General features: G+C 47.0%; 1 protein-coding gene across 1 annotated transcript in view; it reads right to left on the bottom strand.

Annotated features, from left to right (window-relative positions):
• LRRC75A (leucine rich repeat containing 75A) overlaps positions 1-19751 on the bottom strand; it is a 76193-nt gene that overhangs the window by 12601 nt on the left and 43841 nt on the right. Inside the window, exon 3 of the mRNA XM_058164619.1 lies at positions 15396-15508. Within this exon, the coding sequence (XP_058020602.1) occupies positions 15396-15508 (113 nt within the window). The remainder of the gene's footprint in view (positions 1-15395; positions 15509-19751) is intronic.

The following is a 19751-nucleotide window of genomic DNA, read 5'->3' as shown; positions in this document are numbered from 1 at the left end:
GAAGGGCGGTATATAAATTCAAATTAAAAAAAAAATTGGGAGGAAATGGGGATCTTGCAGTAACCTTCCCCTAGAGTGGGGTGGGAATGGAGATTTTAAAGTATCCTTCTGCCACACCCACTAAGCCACGCCACGCCCACCAAGCCACACCCACAGAACCGGTAGTAAAAAAATTTGAAACCCACCACTGGATGAGACATTAGGAACAGCTCCCACACAATATGAGATGTTTGGCAATAGAGCAGGTTGCTTTGAATCTAATGGTTCTGGCTTCATTGTAGGTTTTTTAAGGAAAGGCTCAACTGCCAACTTTCAAGGAATGTTCTAGTACTAACTGGCAAGAGGGATGGACTAGATGGCATTTGAACATTCTTCCAGAAAACAACAACAACAACAACAACAACAACAACCCCAAAATCAATTAAGTAAATTCTGGCAGAAACGGGAAAAACTGCTTTCATATTGCCGTTGACACTGGCAGAGTCTGTTTCTTAATTGCCATTTTTCTTCTATGCTTTCTAGTGCTTCCTAGCTCAGGGACTACAAAATAAGTGCCTTTTCTGTTGCAGCGTTTGGCTTTTCGGATATACTAACTATGGTTAGGGTGGTGCTGATTCGGCTGACCTTTCAGAAAATCCCTAACAACCCTGGATTCATAACATTGGAACAAACCTTAGATTCTTCTAGATCTACCCTCTGCCCAGTCTTTTCATGAAAATCCCAATGATAAACCAATTCAACTTTAGGAGGCAAACTGTTCCATTACTTAATAGCTCTCTCAGTCAGGAAATTCATCCTAAATACAAATTCGGATCCCTCGCAGTAAACTTCCTCTCCTGGTTCTTGTGTTATCCTTGGGTGCTAGAGAGAATAAATCTACTCCTTCTTCTCTGTGACATCCCATCATGTACATCAGGGGTCTCCAACCTTGGTCATTTTAAGTCTTGTGAACTTCAACTGCCAGAGCAAAGCTGGCTGAGGAACTCTGTCAATTGAAGTCCACAAGTGACCAAGGTTGGAGACCCCTGATATACAGTACTGGAAGGCTGTTATCCTATTCCCCCCTTAGCCTTCTGTTCTGTAACTTAAACATATCAAGTTCCTTTAACAGCTCATTTCTAGTGAAGAAGACTTACAAGCAGAAGTGCCACAAGATATGGTTAAAAAAAAAAGTCAAGATGGCAGCTGCAGCAGCATCTTGACTTTTTTAAACAAGCCATGTGGACACCGCTACTTATAATTTTAAAAAGAAGAGCAACTGAAAATGCTGGGAATGAATTTATTTTACAATCCTGTAAGGGGTGAGGTGGGGGATAATACAGGCAGCACTTATGGGCTGGGTTCACACAGCTTGCATAACCTGGCAAGTAAATTAACCCATTTTTTGTGTTTAAACAATGCAAGAAATTATATACTAACCAAAGATTCTGGGAGCGCACAATATCCTAAACAACAATCCAATCGCCAAGGTTAAAGCTAATTCAGCATGCTGTGTGAATGCAGCCATTAAGCCTCTCATAGAGCTGTGGGAAAGCTTCAAAGAGATATTTCCCTTTGAAGGTTCATGCAAAGGATCTCTTCAAAGCTGCTTTGTGCCCTAGCTCTCCATCCCACATCCAGGAGCAAAGGTGCCAACAGCCTCCTCTTCACACTATTTTTGCAATTCCCTTTGGCAGTTCCTCTTGTCAACATAGACACAAAAGCCTCCTGTGACTACTGGATATGGAGAGAAGCAAAGGGTCTTGATGAGGCAATAACACCTCTGCGGCCCAAGCACTTCCCTGGAGGCATGGGGTTGCCTAGGCTTAATTTTTAACTGGCTTTAGCAACTTCCAGGGACAAGCCCTTCAGGGGATTTACTTGCGTCAAGGAAGAAACTTTGGGGTTTTTTAGATAAACAATTTTTAAGGGGAGGGAGGGTAAAGACGGGTATCGGGGGAAACCCGTCGGGGAGGGAGCCAGTTCTTGCGTTTGCTCGCGGCGATACTTCATCAGGTTCGGAGGCGAAGGGGAAGCCTTATTTTCCAGTCCCAGAGGGTCGTTCCATCAGCACGGTAAGTGGGAGGGGCAGATATGGCGGGAGCGGGGGGCCGTATCATGTTCAGGGGGTGCGCACTCGCTGTTTGAGAGCGATTGCGCGCTCCGGCCCCTCAGACTTCTCCCGTTCCCCGAGTGGCCAGTATCCCCAGGGCTTGGACCTTCGGCTGATGTTATGCAATGCTAGGTCCGTAGTGAATAAAGCCCCCCGATTTATGATCTTATACAGGGGGGGGGCTGCGGACCTTATGGGCATTTCGGAGACTTGGTTGGGCACGGAAGGGGGGGTTCCCCTGGTGGAGATGTGCCCACCGGGTTTCCGGGCATTTCATCAGCCGAGGGCCCAAGGTAGGGGTGGAGGGGTGGCGGTCGTTATTAGAGAGAGTCTGGAGCCGATGGAGACCACTGTTCCTCAGATAGCCGGTTGTGAATCCCTTTACGTGAAGTGGGGGCGTAGGATGCAGGTGGGCTTGTTGATCACGTACCTGGCTCCTTGCTGCGTGGCAACAGCCCTGCCCGAGTTGCTGGAGTTGATAGCCGGGATGGCAGTTGATACCCCCAGGCTTATGGTCATGGGGGATTTCAACTTGCCATCAGCCGGTGTGTCGTCGACAGCGGCTCGGGAGTTCATGGCCTCCATGACGGCCATGGACCTGACCCAACTAATTGACGGCCCCACCCACGTGGGGGGAAGCACACTGGATCTGATTTTTGTCTCTGGACAGTGGTTGAGTGATCTGCAAGTACGAGAATTAGTCATTGAACCTTTGTCATGGTCAGATCACTCTCTCCTTCGTCTGGACTTTCGGACCGCCGCTCAACACCGCAGGGAGACGGGACCAATACGTTGGTTCCATCCCAGGCGACTGATGGACCCGGAGAGGTTCCTGATGGAGCTTGGGCCGTTCCCTGGTGACCTGGCCCACGACTTGGCCGAGGAGCTTGTTGCGGCCTGGGAACAGGCCGCGGTGGCTGCTTTGGATCGAGTCGTGCCTTTGCGGCTTCTGACCCGGCGTAGGTCTCAACCAGCTCCTTGGTTCTCCGAGGAGCTGAGGGAGATGAAGCGCTGGAGAAGACACCTAGAGAGCGCGTGGAGGTCCAGCCGTTTCGAAGCTGACCGAACACTAGTTAGGTCTTTTACTCAGACCTATCTGGTGGCATTGAGGGAGGCCAAGCGGGCCTTTGTCTCTACCCTCATTGCGTCAGCAGAAAACTGCCCAGCCTCCCTGTTTAGGGTGACTTGCTCCCTCCTTCATCAGGAGGGTGGTGATGATCCCTTACAGGGTTGTGCTGAGGATTTCAGCAGGTATCTGTTTGACAAAATCGCTCAGCTTCGGGACGGTTTGGACCAAAATTGGGTAGTTCCGGGTGAGGAGACAGAGGCTAGTCTTGTTGAGACCATCTGGGAGGAGTTTGATCCTGTGGCTCCCGAGGACATGGACAGGTTGCTGGGGCGGCTGAATGCCACCACATGTTTGTTGGACCCGTGTCCCTCCTGGCTGGTGCTGGCCACCCGGGAGGTTACACGAGGCTGGCTCCAGGGGATTGTCAACACTTCTTTGAGGGAGGGTGTTGTTCCCACCGCCTTGAAAGAGGCGGTGGTGAGGTCTCTCCTCAAGAAGCCTTCCCTGGACCCAGCTGTTTTGGGCAACTACCGTCCAGTCTCCAACCTTCGCTTCGTGGCGAAGGTTGTTGAGAGTGTGGTGGCACATCAGTTACCCCAGTACCTGGATGAATCTGTCTATCTAGACCCATTCCAGTCCGGCTTCCGACCTGGGTACAGCACGGAGACAGCTTTGGTCGCGTTGGTGGATGATGTCTGGAGGGCCCGGGATAGGGGTTATTCCTCTGCCCTGGTTCTCCTAGATCTCTCGGCGGCTTTTGATACCATCGACCATGGTATCCTGCTGCGACGGTTGGAGGGACTGGGAGTGGGAGGCACCGTGTTTCGGTGGTTCTCATCCTATCTCTCCGACCGATCGCAGACGGTGTTGGCAGGGGGGCAGAGATCGACCTCGAGGCTCCTCCTTTGTGGGGTGCCACAGGGGTCGGTTCTCTCGCCTCTCCTGTTCAACATCTATATGAAGCCGCTGGGTGAGGTCATCAGTGGTTTTGGGGTGAGTTATCAACTGTACGCAGATGACACCCAGCTGTACATTTCCACCCCTGACCACCCCAATGAAGCTGTTGAAGTGCTGTCTCGGTGTTTGGAGGCCGTACGGGTCTGGATGGGGAGAAACAGGCTCAAGCTCAACCCCTCCAAGACTGAGTGGCTGTGGATGCCGGCATCCCGGTACAGTCAGCTGCAACCGCGGCTGACTGTCGGGGGCGAGTCATTGGCCCCGATGGAGAGGGTGCGCAATCTGGGTGTTCGCCTGGATAGACGGTTGTCTTTTGAAGAACACTTGGCGACCGTCTCCAGGAGAGCTTTTTACCAGGTTCGCCTGGTCCGCCAGTTGCGCCCCTTTCTAGACCGGGATGCCTTATGCACGGTCACTCACGCCCTCGTCACTTCTTGCCTGGACTACTGCAATGCTCTCTACATGGGGCTCCCCTTGAGGTGCACTCGGAGACTACAGTTGGTTCAGAATGCGGCCGCGCGGGTGATAGAGGGAGCCACCCGTGGCTCCCATATAACACCGATCCTGCGCAGGCTGCACTGGCTACCTGTGGTTTTCCGAGTGCACTTCAAGGTGTTGGTTACCACCTTTAAAGCGCTCCATGGCATAGGACCGGGATATCTTCGGGACCGCCTTCTGTTACCACATGCCTCCCACCGGCCGGTACGCTCCCATAGAGAGGGTCTTCTCAGGGTGCCGTCAGCCAAATAGTGTAGGCTGGCGACCCCCAGGGGGAGAGCCTTCTCTGTGGGCGCACCTACCCTCTGGAACGAGCTTCCCCCAGGACTTCGACAACTTCCTGACCTCCGGACCTTTCGCCGCATGCTGAAGACATATCTATTCTTTCGAGCAGGACTGGCTTAAGTAGGGTTTTTTAAATATGGATTTTATTGGGGTTGTTTTTATATTTTGTATTGTATTTTAAATTTAGGCTATTTGAATAAGTTTTTTAAAATGTGTTTTATTGTAATATATTGTATTATTTTATTTGCCTGTTCACCGCCCTGAGTCCTTCGGGAGAAGGGCGGTATAAAAATTAAATTATTATTATTATTATTATTATTATTGCATCTCCAAATGGAAATAATAAAATCCATTACAATTTGACAAAACAGCGAACTGAGAGTGAGACTGGTAATTAAAAACACACAGCACAACTCTTTCATTTATGCTTCCTCAAGTTTAAAGCGCAGCCAGATCTCCATAATGGACTAGTCTTTGTTAGGCACTTCCCTTCTTTTGCTAGATGTCAAATTAACCGAAAACTGTTTCAGCAGAAACTTTTGAAGATGGCGTTGTCTCAAGTCATTCAAATGGCCAAGGGGACAGGGAGGTGAATGCCAGGTAGAAGGGCCAGGATACGGCCAGGATACGGCAGCCACCTGCATCAGCCAGGATACAGCAGCCACCTGCAAACTTTCCTGGACTGGCAAAAGCAGTGCAGATCATAGCAATGGACAAAAAAATAAGCTCTGGGAAAAAGAAGTTGAGGAAAGAAAAGTCTGTATTTAATCAGCAGTGGACAGCCTGCAGGGGGAGATATCTGGCTGCTTTTAGTCTTTTATTAAGTTATTATGGTCACTCTGTACTTTGTTCCTCTAAAAGCTCAAGGCATCACGTATGAGGTTCTTCCCCTAATTTTATCCTGACAAATCACCATCTTGTAAGGTTTGAAAGAGTGTGAGTGGTCCAAAATTGCCAAACAAGTTCAAGATGTTCAGATCTAGATCAGATTTTCCCAGGCCCCAGTTTGCCTAGTCTACTGGTTGTCTTTAATGCCACCTAGACAGGTATCAAAGAGGCTTTTGGAAAGCTATATATTATAAAGAATTTGGAGCTGGGAAATTCAGCCTGGTTGGCAATAGAATAGAATAACTTTATTGTCACTTTGAATGTACACTAATCAACATACATTAAAATGAAATTTTGTTGCATACAGCTTTCAAATGGTCACCACCTCCAATATACACCATGAAAGAATAAATGAATAAATAAACAAACAAACAATAAATATGCATATACCCTGATATATTATATGACACAGAGAAACAACACAGTCTAGTTTGGATTTATATGTGTACATGATAGTTTGGATTTATATGTGTTTATTTATTTATTTATTTATTTATTTATTTGATTTCTACACCGCCCTTCTCCCGAAGGACTCAGGGCGGTGTACAGGCAAAAATAAAACAAACAGTGCAATATATAATTTAAAATGCAATTAAAAAACTTATTTTAAAATTGGCCTGAAAATTAAAATATACAGTGAGCTAAAAACCCCATTTAAAATTAATTAATAAGAATTTTAAAAATTTGATAAAATTCAATTTAAGACAGCCCAGCGAATAAAAGATGTGTCTTCAGTTCGCGACGGAATGCCAGAAGGTCAGTATTTGGCGTAAGCCCGGGGGAAGTTCGTCCGAGAGTGTGGGAGCCCCCACAGGGAAGGACCTTCCCCGGGGGGCCGCCAGCCGACATTGCTTGGCGGATGGCACCCTGAGAAGTCCCTCTCTGTGAGGCGTGCGGGTCGGTGGGAGGCATGTGGTAACAGCAGGCGGTCCCGTAAGTACCCAGGCCCTAAGCCATGGGCGCTTTAAAGGTCGTAACCAGCACCTTAAAGTGCACTCGAAGGCCACAGGCAGCCAGTGCAGTCTGCGCAGGAGGCGGTGTTATATGGGAGCTACGCGAGCTCCTCTATCACCCGCGCAGCTGCATTCTGGACTAACTGAAGCCTCGAGTGCACTTCAAGGGAGCCCCATGTAGAGAGCATTACAATAATCCAAGCGAGAGGTAACGAGCGATGAGTGACCGTGCACAAGGCATCCCGATCAAGGAAGGGGCGCAACTGCCGAACCAGGCGAACCTGGTGGAAGGCCCCCCTGGAGACGGCCGTCAAATGATCTTCAAACGACAGCCGTTCATCCAGGAGGACACCTAAGTTGCGCACCCTATCCTTTGGGGCCAATAACTCGCCTCCAACAGTCAGCCGCGGCTGCAGCTGACTGAATCGGGGTGCCGGCATCCACAGCCACTCCGTCTTGGAGGGATTAAGCTTGAGCCTGTTTCTCCCCATCCAGACCCGTATGGCTTCCATGCACCGGGACAGCACTTCAACAGCTTCATTGGGGTGGCCTGGGGTGGAGAAGTACAGCTGGGTGTCATCAGCGTACAGCTGGTATCTCACCCCAAAGCCACTGATGATCTCACCCAACGGCTTCATATAGATGTTGAACAGAAGGGGCGAGAGAATCGACCCCTGCGGCACCCCACAAGTGAGGTCCCTCGCGGTCGACCTCTGCCCCCCTGTCAACACCGTCTGCGACCGGTCAGAAAGATAGGAGGAGAACCACCGATACACGGTGCCTCCTACTCCCAATCCCTCCAACCGGCACAGCAGGATACCATGGTCGATGGTATCAAAAGCCGCTGAGAGGTCTAATAGGACCAGGGCAGAGGAATAACCCCTGTCCCTGGCCCTCCAGAGATCATCCACCAATGCGACCAAAGCTGTCTCCGTGCTGTACCCAGGTCGGAAGCCGGACTGGAACGGGTCTAGATAGACGGCTTCATCCAGGTATTGGGGTAGCTGTCGCGCCACAGCACTCTCTACAACCTTCGCAACAAAGCGAAGGTTGGAGACTGGACGATAATTACCCAAAATAGCTGGGTCCAGGGAGGGCTTCTTGAGGAGGGGTCTCACCACCGCCTCTTTCAAGGCGGCAGGGAAAACCCCTTCCAACAAAGAAGCGTTGATAATCTCCTGGAGCCAGCCTCGTGTCACCTCCTGAGTGGCCAGTACCAGCCAGGAAGGACACGGGTCCAGTAAACATGTAGTGGCGTGAAGCCTCCCCAACAGCCTGTCCACGTCCTCGGGAGCCACAGGGTCAAACTCATCCCAAATGGACTCAACAAGACGTGTCTCCTCTCCCTCGCTTGGATCATCCCAATTTCGGTCCAGACCATCCCGGAGCTGAGCGATTTTATCGTATAGATAACCACTAAACTCCTCAGCACGTCCCTGCAACGGGTCATCCCGCACCTCCTGATGAAGGAGGGAGCGGGTCACCCGAAACAGGGCGGCCGGGCGGTTATCTGCCGACGCAATGAGGGTGGAGGCATATGAGCGCCTCGCCTCCCTCATTGCCACTAGGTAGGTCCTAGAATAGGACCTAACTAGTGTCCGATCAGCTTCGGAACGGCTGGACCTCCAGGTGCTCTCTAGACGTCTTCTCCGGCGTTTCATCTCCCTCAGCCCCTCGGAGAACCAAGGGGCCAAACGAGATCTGCGCCGGGTCAGAGGTCACAAAGGCACGACACGGTCCAAGGCCCCAGCCGCGGCCCGCTCCCAGGCCGCAACTAGTTCCTCAGTCGTGCCGTGGGCCAGATCCTCAGGGAATGGCCCAAGCTCCGTCAGGAACCTCTCAGGGTCCATCAGGCGCCTGGGACGGAACCACCGTATAGGTTCCGTCTCCCTGCGATGGTGGATGGCGGTTCGGAAGTCTAGTCGAAGGAGGAAATGATCGGACCATGACATCGGTTCTGTTACTAAATCATCTAATTCCAGATCATTTAACCACTGTCCAGAGATATAAATCAGGTCCAGTGTGCCTCCCCCCATGTGCGTGGGGCCATCATTTACCCGAATCAGGTCCAAGGCCGTCATGGAAGCCTGGAACTCCCGAGCTGCAGTCGATAACAAGCCAGCCGATGGCAAGTTGAAATCCCCCATGACTATAAGTCTGGGGGTCTCAACCGCCACAGAGGCAAGTACCTCCAACAGCTCGGGCAGGGCTGTGGTCACGCAGCAAGGAGCCAGGTACGCGATCAACAAGCCCAACTGATTCCTATGGCCCCATCTCACATAGAGGGATTCACAACCGGCAATCTGAGGAACAGTGGCCTCCCTCGGCTCTAGATCTTCCTTAATGACAACCGCCACCCCCCCACCCCTACCTTGGGCCCTCGGCTGATGAAATGCTCGGAAACCTGGAGGGCACAGCTCAACGAGGGGAACCCCCCCCTCCGGACCCAACCAGGTCTCCGTAATGCCCATAAGGTCCGCGGACTCCCCCTGAATAAGATCACAAATCAGGGGGGCTTTATTAGCCACGGACCGGGCATTACATAACATCAACCGAAGATCCAGGCTCTGAGGATCATGGCCGCCTGAGGAACGGGTAGGGACTGAGGGGCCGGAGCACGTGATCGCCGTCAAACATCGAGCACGTGCTCCCAACACTCGATACGGCCCCCCCTCCGCCAGTATGTGTACATACTGGCTTGAATTTTAATTTCAATTTTTAGCTGATTTTATGGGGTTTTAATTTTATATTAACTTTTAGTGTTACTTGTATTTTAATATTAGGCCAAATTTAATAAGTTTTTTAATGTTTGTTTTTAATATTGTATGTATTGCTGTATTTTTATTCTGGCTTTAAACCGCCCTGAGTCCTTCGGGAGAAGGGCGGTATACAAATTAAAATATTATTATTATTATTATTATTATTATTATTATTATTATTATTATTATTATTATTATTATTATTATTATTATTATTATTATTATTATTATTTAGAAAAACGAATCTTGCGAGTTTACCAGATGGATGGCATAGGGAACAAGGCTGTTACAGAATCTGGTAACCCTGCTAGAAATACTTCAAAACCTCCTCCCAGAGGGGAGCAACAGAAACAGAACGTAAAGTGGGTGTGTAGGGTATCTGACAGTGCTTTGAGCTCTAAGCACATAGCACTTATAAGTAGCGTCCTGAATAACAGGAAGTGAGCTCTCAGTTGTCCTTTCCACTCTCTGTATGGACTTTCTATCTGAGGCACTGCTGCCACCAAACCAAACAGTGATGCAGTTTGTTGAAATGCTTTCAATCATACTCTGTAAAAAGTGGCCAGGACAGAAGGAGAAAGATATGCTCTCCTCATCCGACACAGGAAACGCAGATGCTTGTTTGCACACTTCACTAAGGATGACATGTGGAGAGACCAGTTCAGATTGTTAGTTATCTGCACTCCCAGATACTTAATATTGTTGACAAAATTCCACTTTGTCAAAGGGTAATACCAATAATGCCCACTTGCTGCTTAGCAGGAAGTGATGAGAAGTCTCCGCTCAGTGTATTGGTTCATAATGGTCCATGAGTTGAAAATATGTGTTGCCATTCCTTTTTTTGTATCTCTCACTTGGGACTGAACAAACCACCAGCAGAGACAAACCTGTTCACTATCACTCCAACAGTACGTCTAATAATAAAAGCTTCTCAATAGCAATAGCACTTAGACTTATATACCACTTCATAGTGTTTTACAGCACTCTCTAAATAGTTTATCGCATCAGCATATTACTTCCAATAATCTGGGTCCTCATTTTACCAACCTGAGGAGGATAGAAGGCTAAGTCAACCTTAAGCCAATTAGGATCGAACTTCTGGCAATGGGCAGAGTCAGCCTGCAATACTGCATTCTAACCACTGCACCACCACGGCAGCTATTTTCCAATTTCTCACACATTTCCACCTTAATCTTTGGTAACCCTTCTGTTCTAAAATTGGAATGTGAAGAGAATTTGGTACTTTTGCATTGCCTGGGGATCTATTTAGTCTGTATTAAATTATTTGTATCCTACTACCAACTTAGCCAATGTTTAGGCTTCCTCTAATGAGGACTTGTCACTCTACTAGGAATTGTTCCTCCCACCCCTCCACCCGATCCCAGGAGATACTGTGGCCTGAAAACAGGAAAACAGAGAACATAAGCAGTTTCAAGTAGACTCAAGGAGGTGTGCTCAGCCTAACTCATGCCAGGGGAATCAAGCACCTGCCTTCTCATGCATCTGCCATCAATTTTCTTGGCAGTGGACACAGCTTTGCTCTCTGTTATGTTCAGCCATGTTAACAGGTGATAGTCAATCATGAAGTGAAATAAAAGGCAAGGAAGCCATTCCTAAGTCATTCTTCTGCCTATTTTGCTATCGTAAATTTCTCCTGGATAGTTTAAATATAGTACCTGTATTCACATAACATGTTACACCTCAAATTTGGGTTAAGAAATTATGGTTGTTGGGTTCACATAATATGCTATTCTCCTCCTCCTCTTTTATTGTGGCCAAGACAGGAATATTAAAACACTAGGAAACAAAACAAAACATTCAGAAGTACAACATTAAGTGTTGCAGATGTCCTTATAGATGCTACAGTAAAACAAGACATACTGAGCTGTTTCCAAACAACTGGTTCCACATGAGTAAATTTCTTTCTTAGAAGGACCTTATAGTACTTCCCCAGTAATAGTGTTGTGGTCCACCAGCAGCCTGCGGAGCTGGCAGTGGAGTCGGACAGGGAGGAGGCTGAGGAGGACAATAGGTCAGTCCTGGAGTCAGGGAAAGGCCCGAATGAGGGCTCTGCGTCAGAGGCAGAGATGGGGCTAGGGCCACCTGGGAGTGATGCGTGGACTCCGGAGCCTCCAGAGGCGGACAGCAGAGAGGCAGAGGAACAAGAAGAGCCTGTTCCTAGTACACGCATGCGAAGAGCTGCTAAAAGGCAACAGCAGCTAAAGCAAAAAGGACGACTTGGGAGTAAGGCCAGGGAATGATTGGCCCCTCCCATAAGTCTTAAAAGAGCAGCAACGGCTCTTGGGTTCTTTGTAGGAAAGCAATGGCTCTTGGATTCTTTGTAGGAAAGCAACGTTGCTACAATTGTTTCTTGTCTCCTGTTTATGAACTTTCTGGGGTTCTTGCCAAGAAAAGCCTTTGGCAGGGTGCTAAAGAAGACAAAGGTTTGTGATAAGGACTTTTTCTGAAGGATTTTGTTTTGGAATTAATTTAGACTAAGCTGAGAATGAAGTAATTCTAATAAAATATGTTTGTTTAGGGCTGATTGTGTCTGGTAATAACTACTTGGGTCTAAGTCACAACAAACAGCAAAATATTAAGTCTAGCCCAGAATACTGTACAGCTTTTCTTAACTTGAGAAATGTAGAGAAGGAGAGAACCTGGCTACTTCCCAAATGCCCTTTGTCATCCTGGTCCTGTTTTCATGTGCCATGCTATTTACTACTACCTGAAACTTGATATGGTTTAGTACCTGCAGAAATGTATGCTTATGCTATCCTCAAATAAACAAGACACATGACAACTTACGGGTCTGGATGGGGAGAAACAGGCTCAAGCTCAACCCCTCCAAGATGGAGTGGCTGTGGATGCCGGCGTCCCGGTACAGTCAGTTGCAATTGCGGCTGACTGTTGGGGGCGAGTGATTGGCCCCAATGGAGAGGGTGCGCAACTTAGGCGTTCTCCTGGATGGTCAGTTGTCCTTTGAAGAACATCTGACGGCCGCCTCCAGGAGAGCTTTTCATCAGGTTCGCCTGATTCGCCAGTTGCGCCCCTTTCTAGACCGGGATGCCTTATGCACGGTCACTCATGCTCTGGTTACCTCTCACCTGGACTATTGCAATGCTCTCTACATGGGGCTCCCCTTGAAGAGCACCTGAAGGCTCCAGTTAGTCCAGAATGCAGCTGCGCGGGTGATAGATGGAGCGGATCGGAGCTCCCATATAACACCCATCCTGCGCAGACTGCACTGGCTACCTGTTGTCTTCCGGGTGCACTTCAAGGTATTGATTATCACCTTTAAAGCGCTCCATGGCTTAGGATCGGGTTACTTACGGGACCGTCTACTGCCATCCAGTACCTCCCATCGACCTCTGTGCTCTCACAAGAGAGGGACTCCTTAAGTGCTGTCAGTCAAGCAATGTCGACTGGCGGCCCCCAGGGGAACGGCCTTCTCTGTGGGGGCTCCTACCCTGTGGAACGAACTTCCCCCTGGACTTCGACAACTACCAGACCTTCGGACCTTTCGCCGCGAACTTAAGACATATCTATTCCGTCACGCAGGACTGGCTTGAATTTTAGTTTTTAGCTGATTTTATGGGTTTTAAATTTTTATTAATTTTATAGGGTTTGATTGTATTTTAAAATTGGGCCAAATTTAATAAGTTTTTTAATTGTCTGTTTTTAGTATTGTATGTGTTTTCATTGTTATTTTATTTTGGCTGTTAACTGCCCTGAGTCCTTCAGGAGAAGGGCGGTATACAAATTAAAATATTGTTGTTGTTGTTGTTGTTGTTGTTATTATTATTATAACTTAATAGTTCTTATAACATAATGAAACTCAAAGTATCCAGCCCATTTTATCTATTGCAAATCTAGTTAACAGAGTCTCATGTTCAAAAGTTTTCTTCCACAAATACTAAGACTTGATCATATGTACCACTCCCATAAACTATGCAGACTCGCAGTGGTTTTAACAATAAATTGTTGTAAGCAATAAAGTTGGGTCCGGTCCTTGGCAGTCTCTCAACTTGATTGTTTTCTTGTAGACGTTTCATTACCAAATTAGGTAACATCATCAGCAACAAGCTCAGAGACCACCAAGGAACCCACAGTTCAACCTTAAGCTAAAAAGCCTATTAAAAGCAATAAAGTGTCATCCGAGGGATTCACAGTCTGGTTGCTTAACAATCATTCAATGTTATAACATAACATAACATAACATCAGAGTTGGAAGGGACCTTGGAGGCCTTCTAGTCCAACCCCCTGCCCAGGCAGGAAACCCTACACCATCTCAGTCAGATGGTTAACCAACATTTTCTTAAAAATTTCCAGTGTTGGAGCATTCACAACTTCTGCAGGCAAGTCGTTCCACTGATTAATTGTTATAACAAAGTTGAAAAAAGTTACAACCCATTCTCATAGTTACAATTGCTACACCATGCCCATGAGCATGTGATTGCATTCCTAGCACTTGGTAACCACCTAACTTTTACAACTGGTTGCAGCTTCCTCTGGTCACATGATCACATGACTGAGACAGCAAAAGACACCCATTGGATAAGCCGTAGGGCCTTTTCAGTTGTTGCCCCCATCTCTAGAAAAGCATTTCCCCAGAAATTAGATTGACCCCACACTCCTGAGTTTTCAAAAAGCTATAAAGCTATAAAGACCTGGTTCTTCCAGCCCAATAAATCCCAATAAATAAATTAAACTCATAGAAAACAGAATTAAAACCAAACATTTTTTAAAATCACAAATTCATCAAGCTAGAAACAGATTTATTTATTAAACTTATATGCCTCCAATCTCACAGATGGCATCAGACAGATGGCATCATTCCCCAAATGCCCTCAAGTACAAACCATTTTCTGCTAGCTTGTGGGAAACCATCAAGATGAACACTAGCCTAGCCTTGAGGGGAAGGTGACTGCAATGTATAGTGGCCACCAAAAATTGCTAATTGCGAACTCCGATTTCCTTTACCTCCTTCGCCTGGTACCATTAACAGATTTGGCCAAGGAGCATGCACTGCATGGGTCACTTCTGTTGTGCCTCGCTCGCCCCCCTCGCTGCAGCCGGGCCCCTCTCATCTGCCAGACACTGATAGTACAGAAGAATGTCCTGGCATGCCTCCAGCCCCCAGTCCTGGCACCATGCCTGGACAGTCCGAGCAAGATGAATGGCCTGACATGCCTCCAGCCCCCAGTCCTGGCACCATGCCCGGACAAATGGAGCAGCTGGGCCCCTCCCCCACAGCATGTGAGCCTGAGGAATATGAAGCCAGTCACGAGCTGGAATTACCAACAGCTGGAGGCTGGAGAGAGCCACACTTCCAGAGAATGGAGAGGCGACGTCAGCAAAAGGAAGGGAGGGGCAGGCCTGGATAAGTGCTAAGTCATGGAGCCATACCCCATGGCCTATATAAAGGATCTGCTTTCTGGCATTCTCTGAGTCAGGCAAAGTCTAATCTGGATTGCTGAAGTCACACCTTGGATTCCTGCCTGCCCTGAGGACTCTTAGGACTTTGGCAGAGCTGCAGAGGCACACTTGATACGGACTTCCCCGACCCGGCCGTCAGAGGAGTGGGACACGACAACTTCTATGTGGAAAAGAAGTCCTTGAGATATAAGTAGTTTAGATATGGCTTTATAGATACAGTGAAACTAGGATTTTGGATTTCAGCTAGAAACATCTAGGTAACCAATGCAGAGCCCACAACACAATTATAATTTGGGTATATGACTTATTTGCCAACCTTCAGGCTGCTGCATTTGAAACCAACTGAAGTCTGTTTTAAAATGTCTTGAATTCCTCTCTCCACATTGTATTTTTACAGGTTCCAACTTGCTGCTATGACCAGAAGGGTGGTCTCCAGCAGCCCCACTTTTACTCACCAAGCCTGCGGCTTCCTCTTCACCATGCCCTGGCGTCGCCATTGAGAGTGGGGGCTGAGATGGTATGTCAGCTGCCTGCAGAGCTTCTCCATAGTCCCTAGTGAATCCCCCTCCTGCGGCAAAAACAAAAGAGGAAGAATCATTATTGACAATGAAGCCATGGCAAGGAACTAGCCTGAAGGAGAGTGTCTGTAGACAACGTGCATGACCTCTTGAGAAGCTGGTTGGAGGAAAAGGAGACTAAGCACAGAATAGCTTCTGCAAGACTCAGGCCTCTCTAGATAAGCAACCAATTCCTAGCTGACTGAATAGGGAGGAAAAGGGTTTGAAGCTGTCAAGTCCTCTGTTCCTCTTTTTTTTTTTTTTAATTTACATTTATATCCCACCCCTCTCCGAAGACTCAGGGCGGCTTACAGAGTATAAGGCAATAGTCTCATTCTATTTGTATATTTACAAAGTCAACTTATTGCCCCCCCAACAATCTGGGTCCTCATTTTACCTACCTTATAAAGGATGGAAGGCTCGGTCAACCTTGGGCCGGGCTTGAACCTGCAGTAATTGCAGGCTGCTGTGTTCTAATAACAGGCTTCTTACCAGCCTGAGCTACCATGGCTCTTGTGATGAATCTCACTCTTCTACAGACCAATTAAAATTTTAACATATCAAATCCCCAGTTTTACTGCAAGTACCGATACTCAAAACTCTGGTGGGATAATTAAGCCAACATGATTGATCCATCTCTCACTATCACTGCTGTTTCTTCCAAGGGTAAACACTGTTAATTAGGATTCTTAGTGTGCTAAACAGCAGCCTCAGATTGCCCCAAACAAGCCCAGTGACATACAGCCAGCCAATGGTGAACCTTCAAGCATCATTATAGATCAGACAATCACTCGCTTCCACCACTGTTACCTTAAGATGACACAAGATTCTTAGAATGATCCACATCCATCTAGTTCTTTCAATGTGAAGCCTGCAACAGAGAAATGTTCAGCTCTGTTCGGTCATTGATTCAGGGAGCTCTGCAGCGAGGTTAGTATGCATAACATGTTTCCACTGGAGAAGAACTCTAGCCCACAGCCTCGGCAATGACTCAGGAAGTGCAATTACTTGGCTTGGCTTGCTATCTTTCACACAGAAGTTGCTGTGATTTCACCCTGCTACCAACCACTGCTGTTATTATGGGTCGTGCACAGAGTGGATTCTGCATGCCAGAGAACATCCTCTGCGTGCAGTGAGGGACTCTTTGCAAAAGCACAACAGAAAGATGGGCAAAGCAAATCTGCTAACCAAACAGCCTCATTTACTTATAGAAAGATTCTATTGCTTTGCTGCGCTGCAAATAGCAGTACATATTCTCACAATCCTTGAAAAAAAAAAGCAGCCAAAGGAAACAGAGTAGATCAAAGACAAAACACACACCGCACACGTACAAATCCACAATGTGGCAAGTTCAATTGGAAAATCCTTTTATTTTAGGCAGGCTTTGGGATGGATGGTTACGCACCCCTTCCAAGCTGCATACACCCACAGGCTCTTGCCAGTGGCATACCTGGGCGGGCATCTTCATCTGGCAGCCCCCATTATCGATTGCCAAACAAGAAACAACACAGCACTGGAGCAGAGCCAGAGGAGCTATGCCTCTCATATGCTGACCCAGCTTCCTCTTCCATTAACTATTGTCTGTATCAACTCTGTCCCCGCTGTCAGTAACAATATCATCAGATCGTATTTTTAACCTTTTCCTAACAATGCCCTACCAAAAAGAAAGCAAGAAAAGAAAACCACATCAGATATTTGCAGGAACATGGCTAGCAGGGCCCAACTGTGTCTTTTGACTGGTATATATAGTTTATCAGGAATATGTAGTAGGTGGTGGACATGTTCAAAAGCAATTTTTTTTTTGATGAAAATACACACATGGTTAGAGAAGATGTTAAAGCAGCATATAGATTTAAAGCCAGAAATACTTTTGCTTGGTATTCTACCAGAAAAATGTGATAATATATTTAAGATTACACGTCTTGACAGCAGCAAGAATTGTATTTGCACAACACTGGAAAAATGAGGAAACACCTACAGAAGAAAGTATAATTTTAAAAATACTAGATGGTGCAGAAAAGGATAGGTTAACATTAAAGATAAAGGATAAAGAAGATACAGAATACTTTTTAACATGGGATTTGTTTTATCAATGGTTACGACAATAGAACAAGGGTGTCAAACTCGATTTCAATGAGGGCCCCATCAGGGTTGTGTTTGACTTCATGGGGGGGGCAGAATGGGTGGGGCCAGTTTGAAACCACTCGTGTCAGGGGCGCCTGTGGGGTCCCAAGTGCTCTGTCAGTGAAAATGGGCTCCCAGTCTCTTTTAGGCTGGGACACCTTCCTGCAACCCTCTGCCTGGACCTTCACTGTTTCCAGGGTGGCCTCCCGGGTCAGATCTAAGCCCCCTGCAGGCCAGATCTGGCCCATGGGCCTCGAGTTTGACACCCCTGTAATAGAACAAAGCTGAGATTAAGCAAATGGGCATAAAGCTACCTCCTATTAAAGCCAATAACAGAAGAAAAAAACAGCAGAGCAGTATTGAAAGAGGATTCAGCTTAAGTTCCTCCAACAGAACTTGCTTTTACCCAAAGGCAGCAGACGAATTATTACTATTTATTTCTCTTTCCTCCAAATGCCAAAGCATCGTACATGTCAGCTTTGGAAGCCATATTAGGCCGGAAGCTTCCATGCTGCCACTTTCTCATGTGTGGGAAAATAGGAGGGGGGATTTGTCTTTAGATATAATAGCATTCTTCCTGTCGGTCAAGGTCAGGCCGATCCTGCATCTGGAGAAGGAGTGGTCAGAGTGCTGTCTCGAGATGGGATGGTTGGCGTTTGGAGCATGTGATCGACTGAGGAGCAAGGGGATGGTTTTGGGGATTTTGATTTACTGAGGGAAAACCCAGAGCTCTCAGATTCAGGTTTTCCCAGATGTGCTAGTTTACCTATTCTAGTAAAATAGAACTTTGAAAAATGCTTGCTTCAGAGTTTTTACTTGGAGTTGGGTTTTTTTCTGGAACGCTGACATTACATTTGTTTTACCATTGCAACAATCCTGTTTGTTTGAGAGAACGATCTGCCCAAGAGCATCTGTGGCTGAGTGTGGATTTGGAGCTGGGCCTCCCAGATTCTAGTCCAATACTGACACTCGTCTCTGATTTACACATACCATTATTCTCGCCAAAGTAGCCATCATCTTCTCACTGCATCCATTTCTGCTTACTGTCCCATGTCCAAATAACGCCTGGAGATAATGCTTCCTATTTTAATCAAGGAACCAGAGCTGAGTATTCAAAGTGAATTAAAAAGTCTAAGTGGGGGCGCAATGGTTGCCAAATGCAAATCCCTGGGAATGTGAAAAACATTTGTAAAGTTTCGTGTTGTCTGTGGCTGTTTTGATTTTACATCAGGTTGTTCCATTCTTACTGGAAGTTTTCCAATACTGTCCTCACTATTCTGGAAGTGTTTCACACTCAAAACAAGGCCATTTGAGGCTCCTAACCCTTCTTGAAGGGTCGAAGCTGCTTTGGAACACTTCCATGAAAACCAGGGCAGTCCATGTCGAACTATGGATGTAGAATTTTGAATCTAAAAGTTTAAGATTATAACTACTTGGCTTGCTTCCATCTTGCTCAATGGGAAGTACAACAGAACTTGTCACTTAAGACCTGCAATTCGCCGAGATAAAACCCCAACAAAGGGCCTCTGGGGGAATTCTAGTTCTATACCTCCCAGTCTATAACTCCTTTCCAAAACTGCCTTCCTTCACTCCTTTCATTTATCAGATTCAAGTGTCAACAACTAAAAATGGAATGTTATCAGTGCTGGGAACTCAATACATCAGAGCTGCAGCCAGTAAAATTCCAGGCATGCGTTGAAGTCTGTCTGGCTTTCCATATTAGGGGGTAGAGAGGAACCTCTCCCACCCAGATTTAGTCACATGCCTCATCTTTTTACTAGGTTGGCAACAAGTAACTGCAGTACCCATACCCTTGCTCTTATGGCATGCTGTCTGCCTGGGTAGTGCGGGAGCATGAACATTACAGAATGTCCTGGTTTTCGGCAACATTTCTGCTGTTTGAACACAGTCTTTAGTACCAAACCCTGTTATTAGTTTCCTCTACTTTGGACTGGGTCCATCCTACTTCTCATCGCAGGGAATTTGTAAAGCTGAAATTAATCACTGCCTTTGTTTTCAAGTCAAAGAAAATGATGTCATAGAAAGGCTTTAAAAGTCCCTGCTATGCTAGCAATCTCCTTGGCAGGTCATTTTAGTGAATTTAATTCATTCTGGGAACCTGGAATGCTA

The sequence above is a fragment of the Ahaetulla prasina genome, chromosome 1 (genome assembly GCF_028640845.1).
Source record: "Ahaetulla prasina isolate Xishuangbanna chromosome 1, ASM2864084v1, whole genome shotgun sequence".
In the NCBI taxonomy this organism is placed as follows: Eukaryota; Metazoa; Chordata; class Lepidosauria; order Squamata; family Colubridae; genus Ahaetulla; species Ahaetulla prasina.
This window is presented reverse-complemented; position numbering and strand designations above follow the sequence as displayed.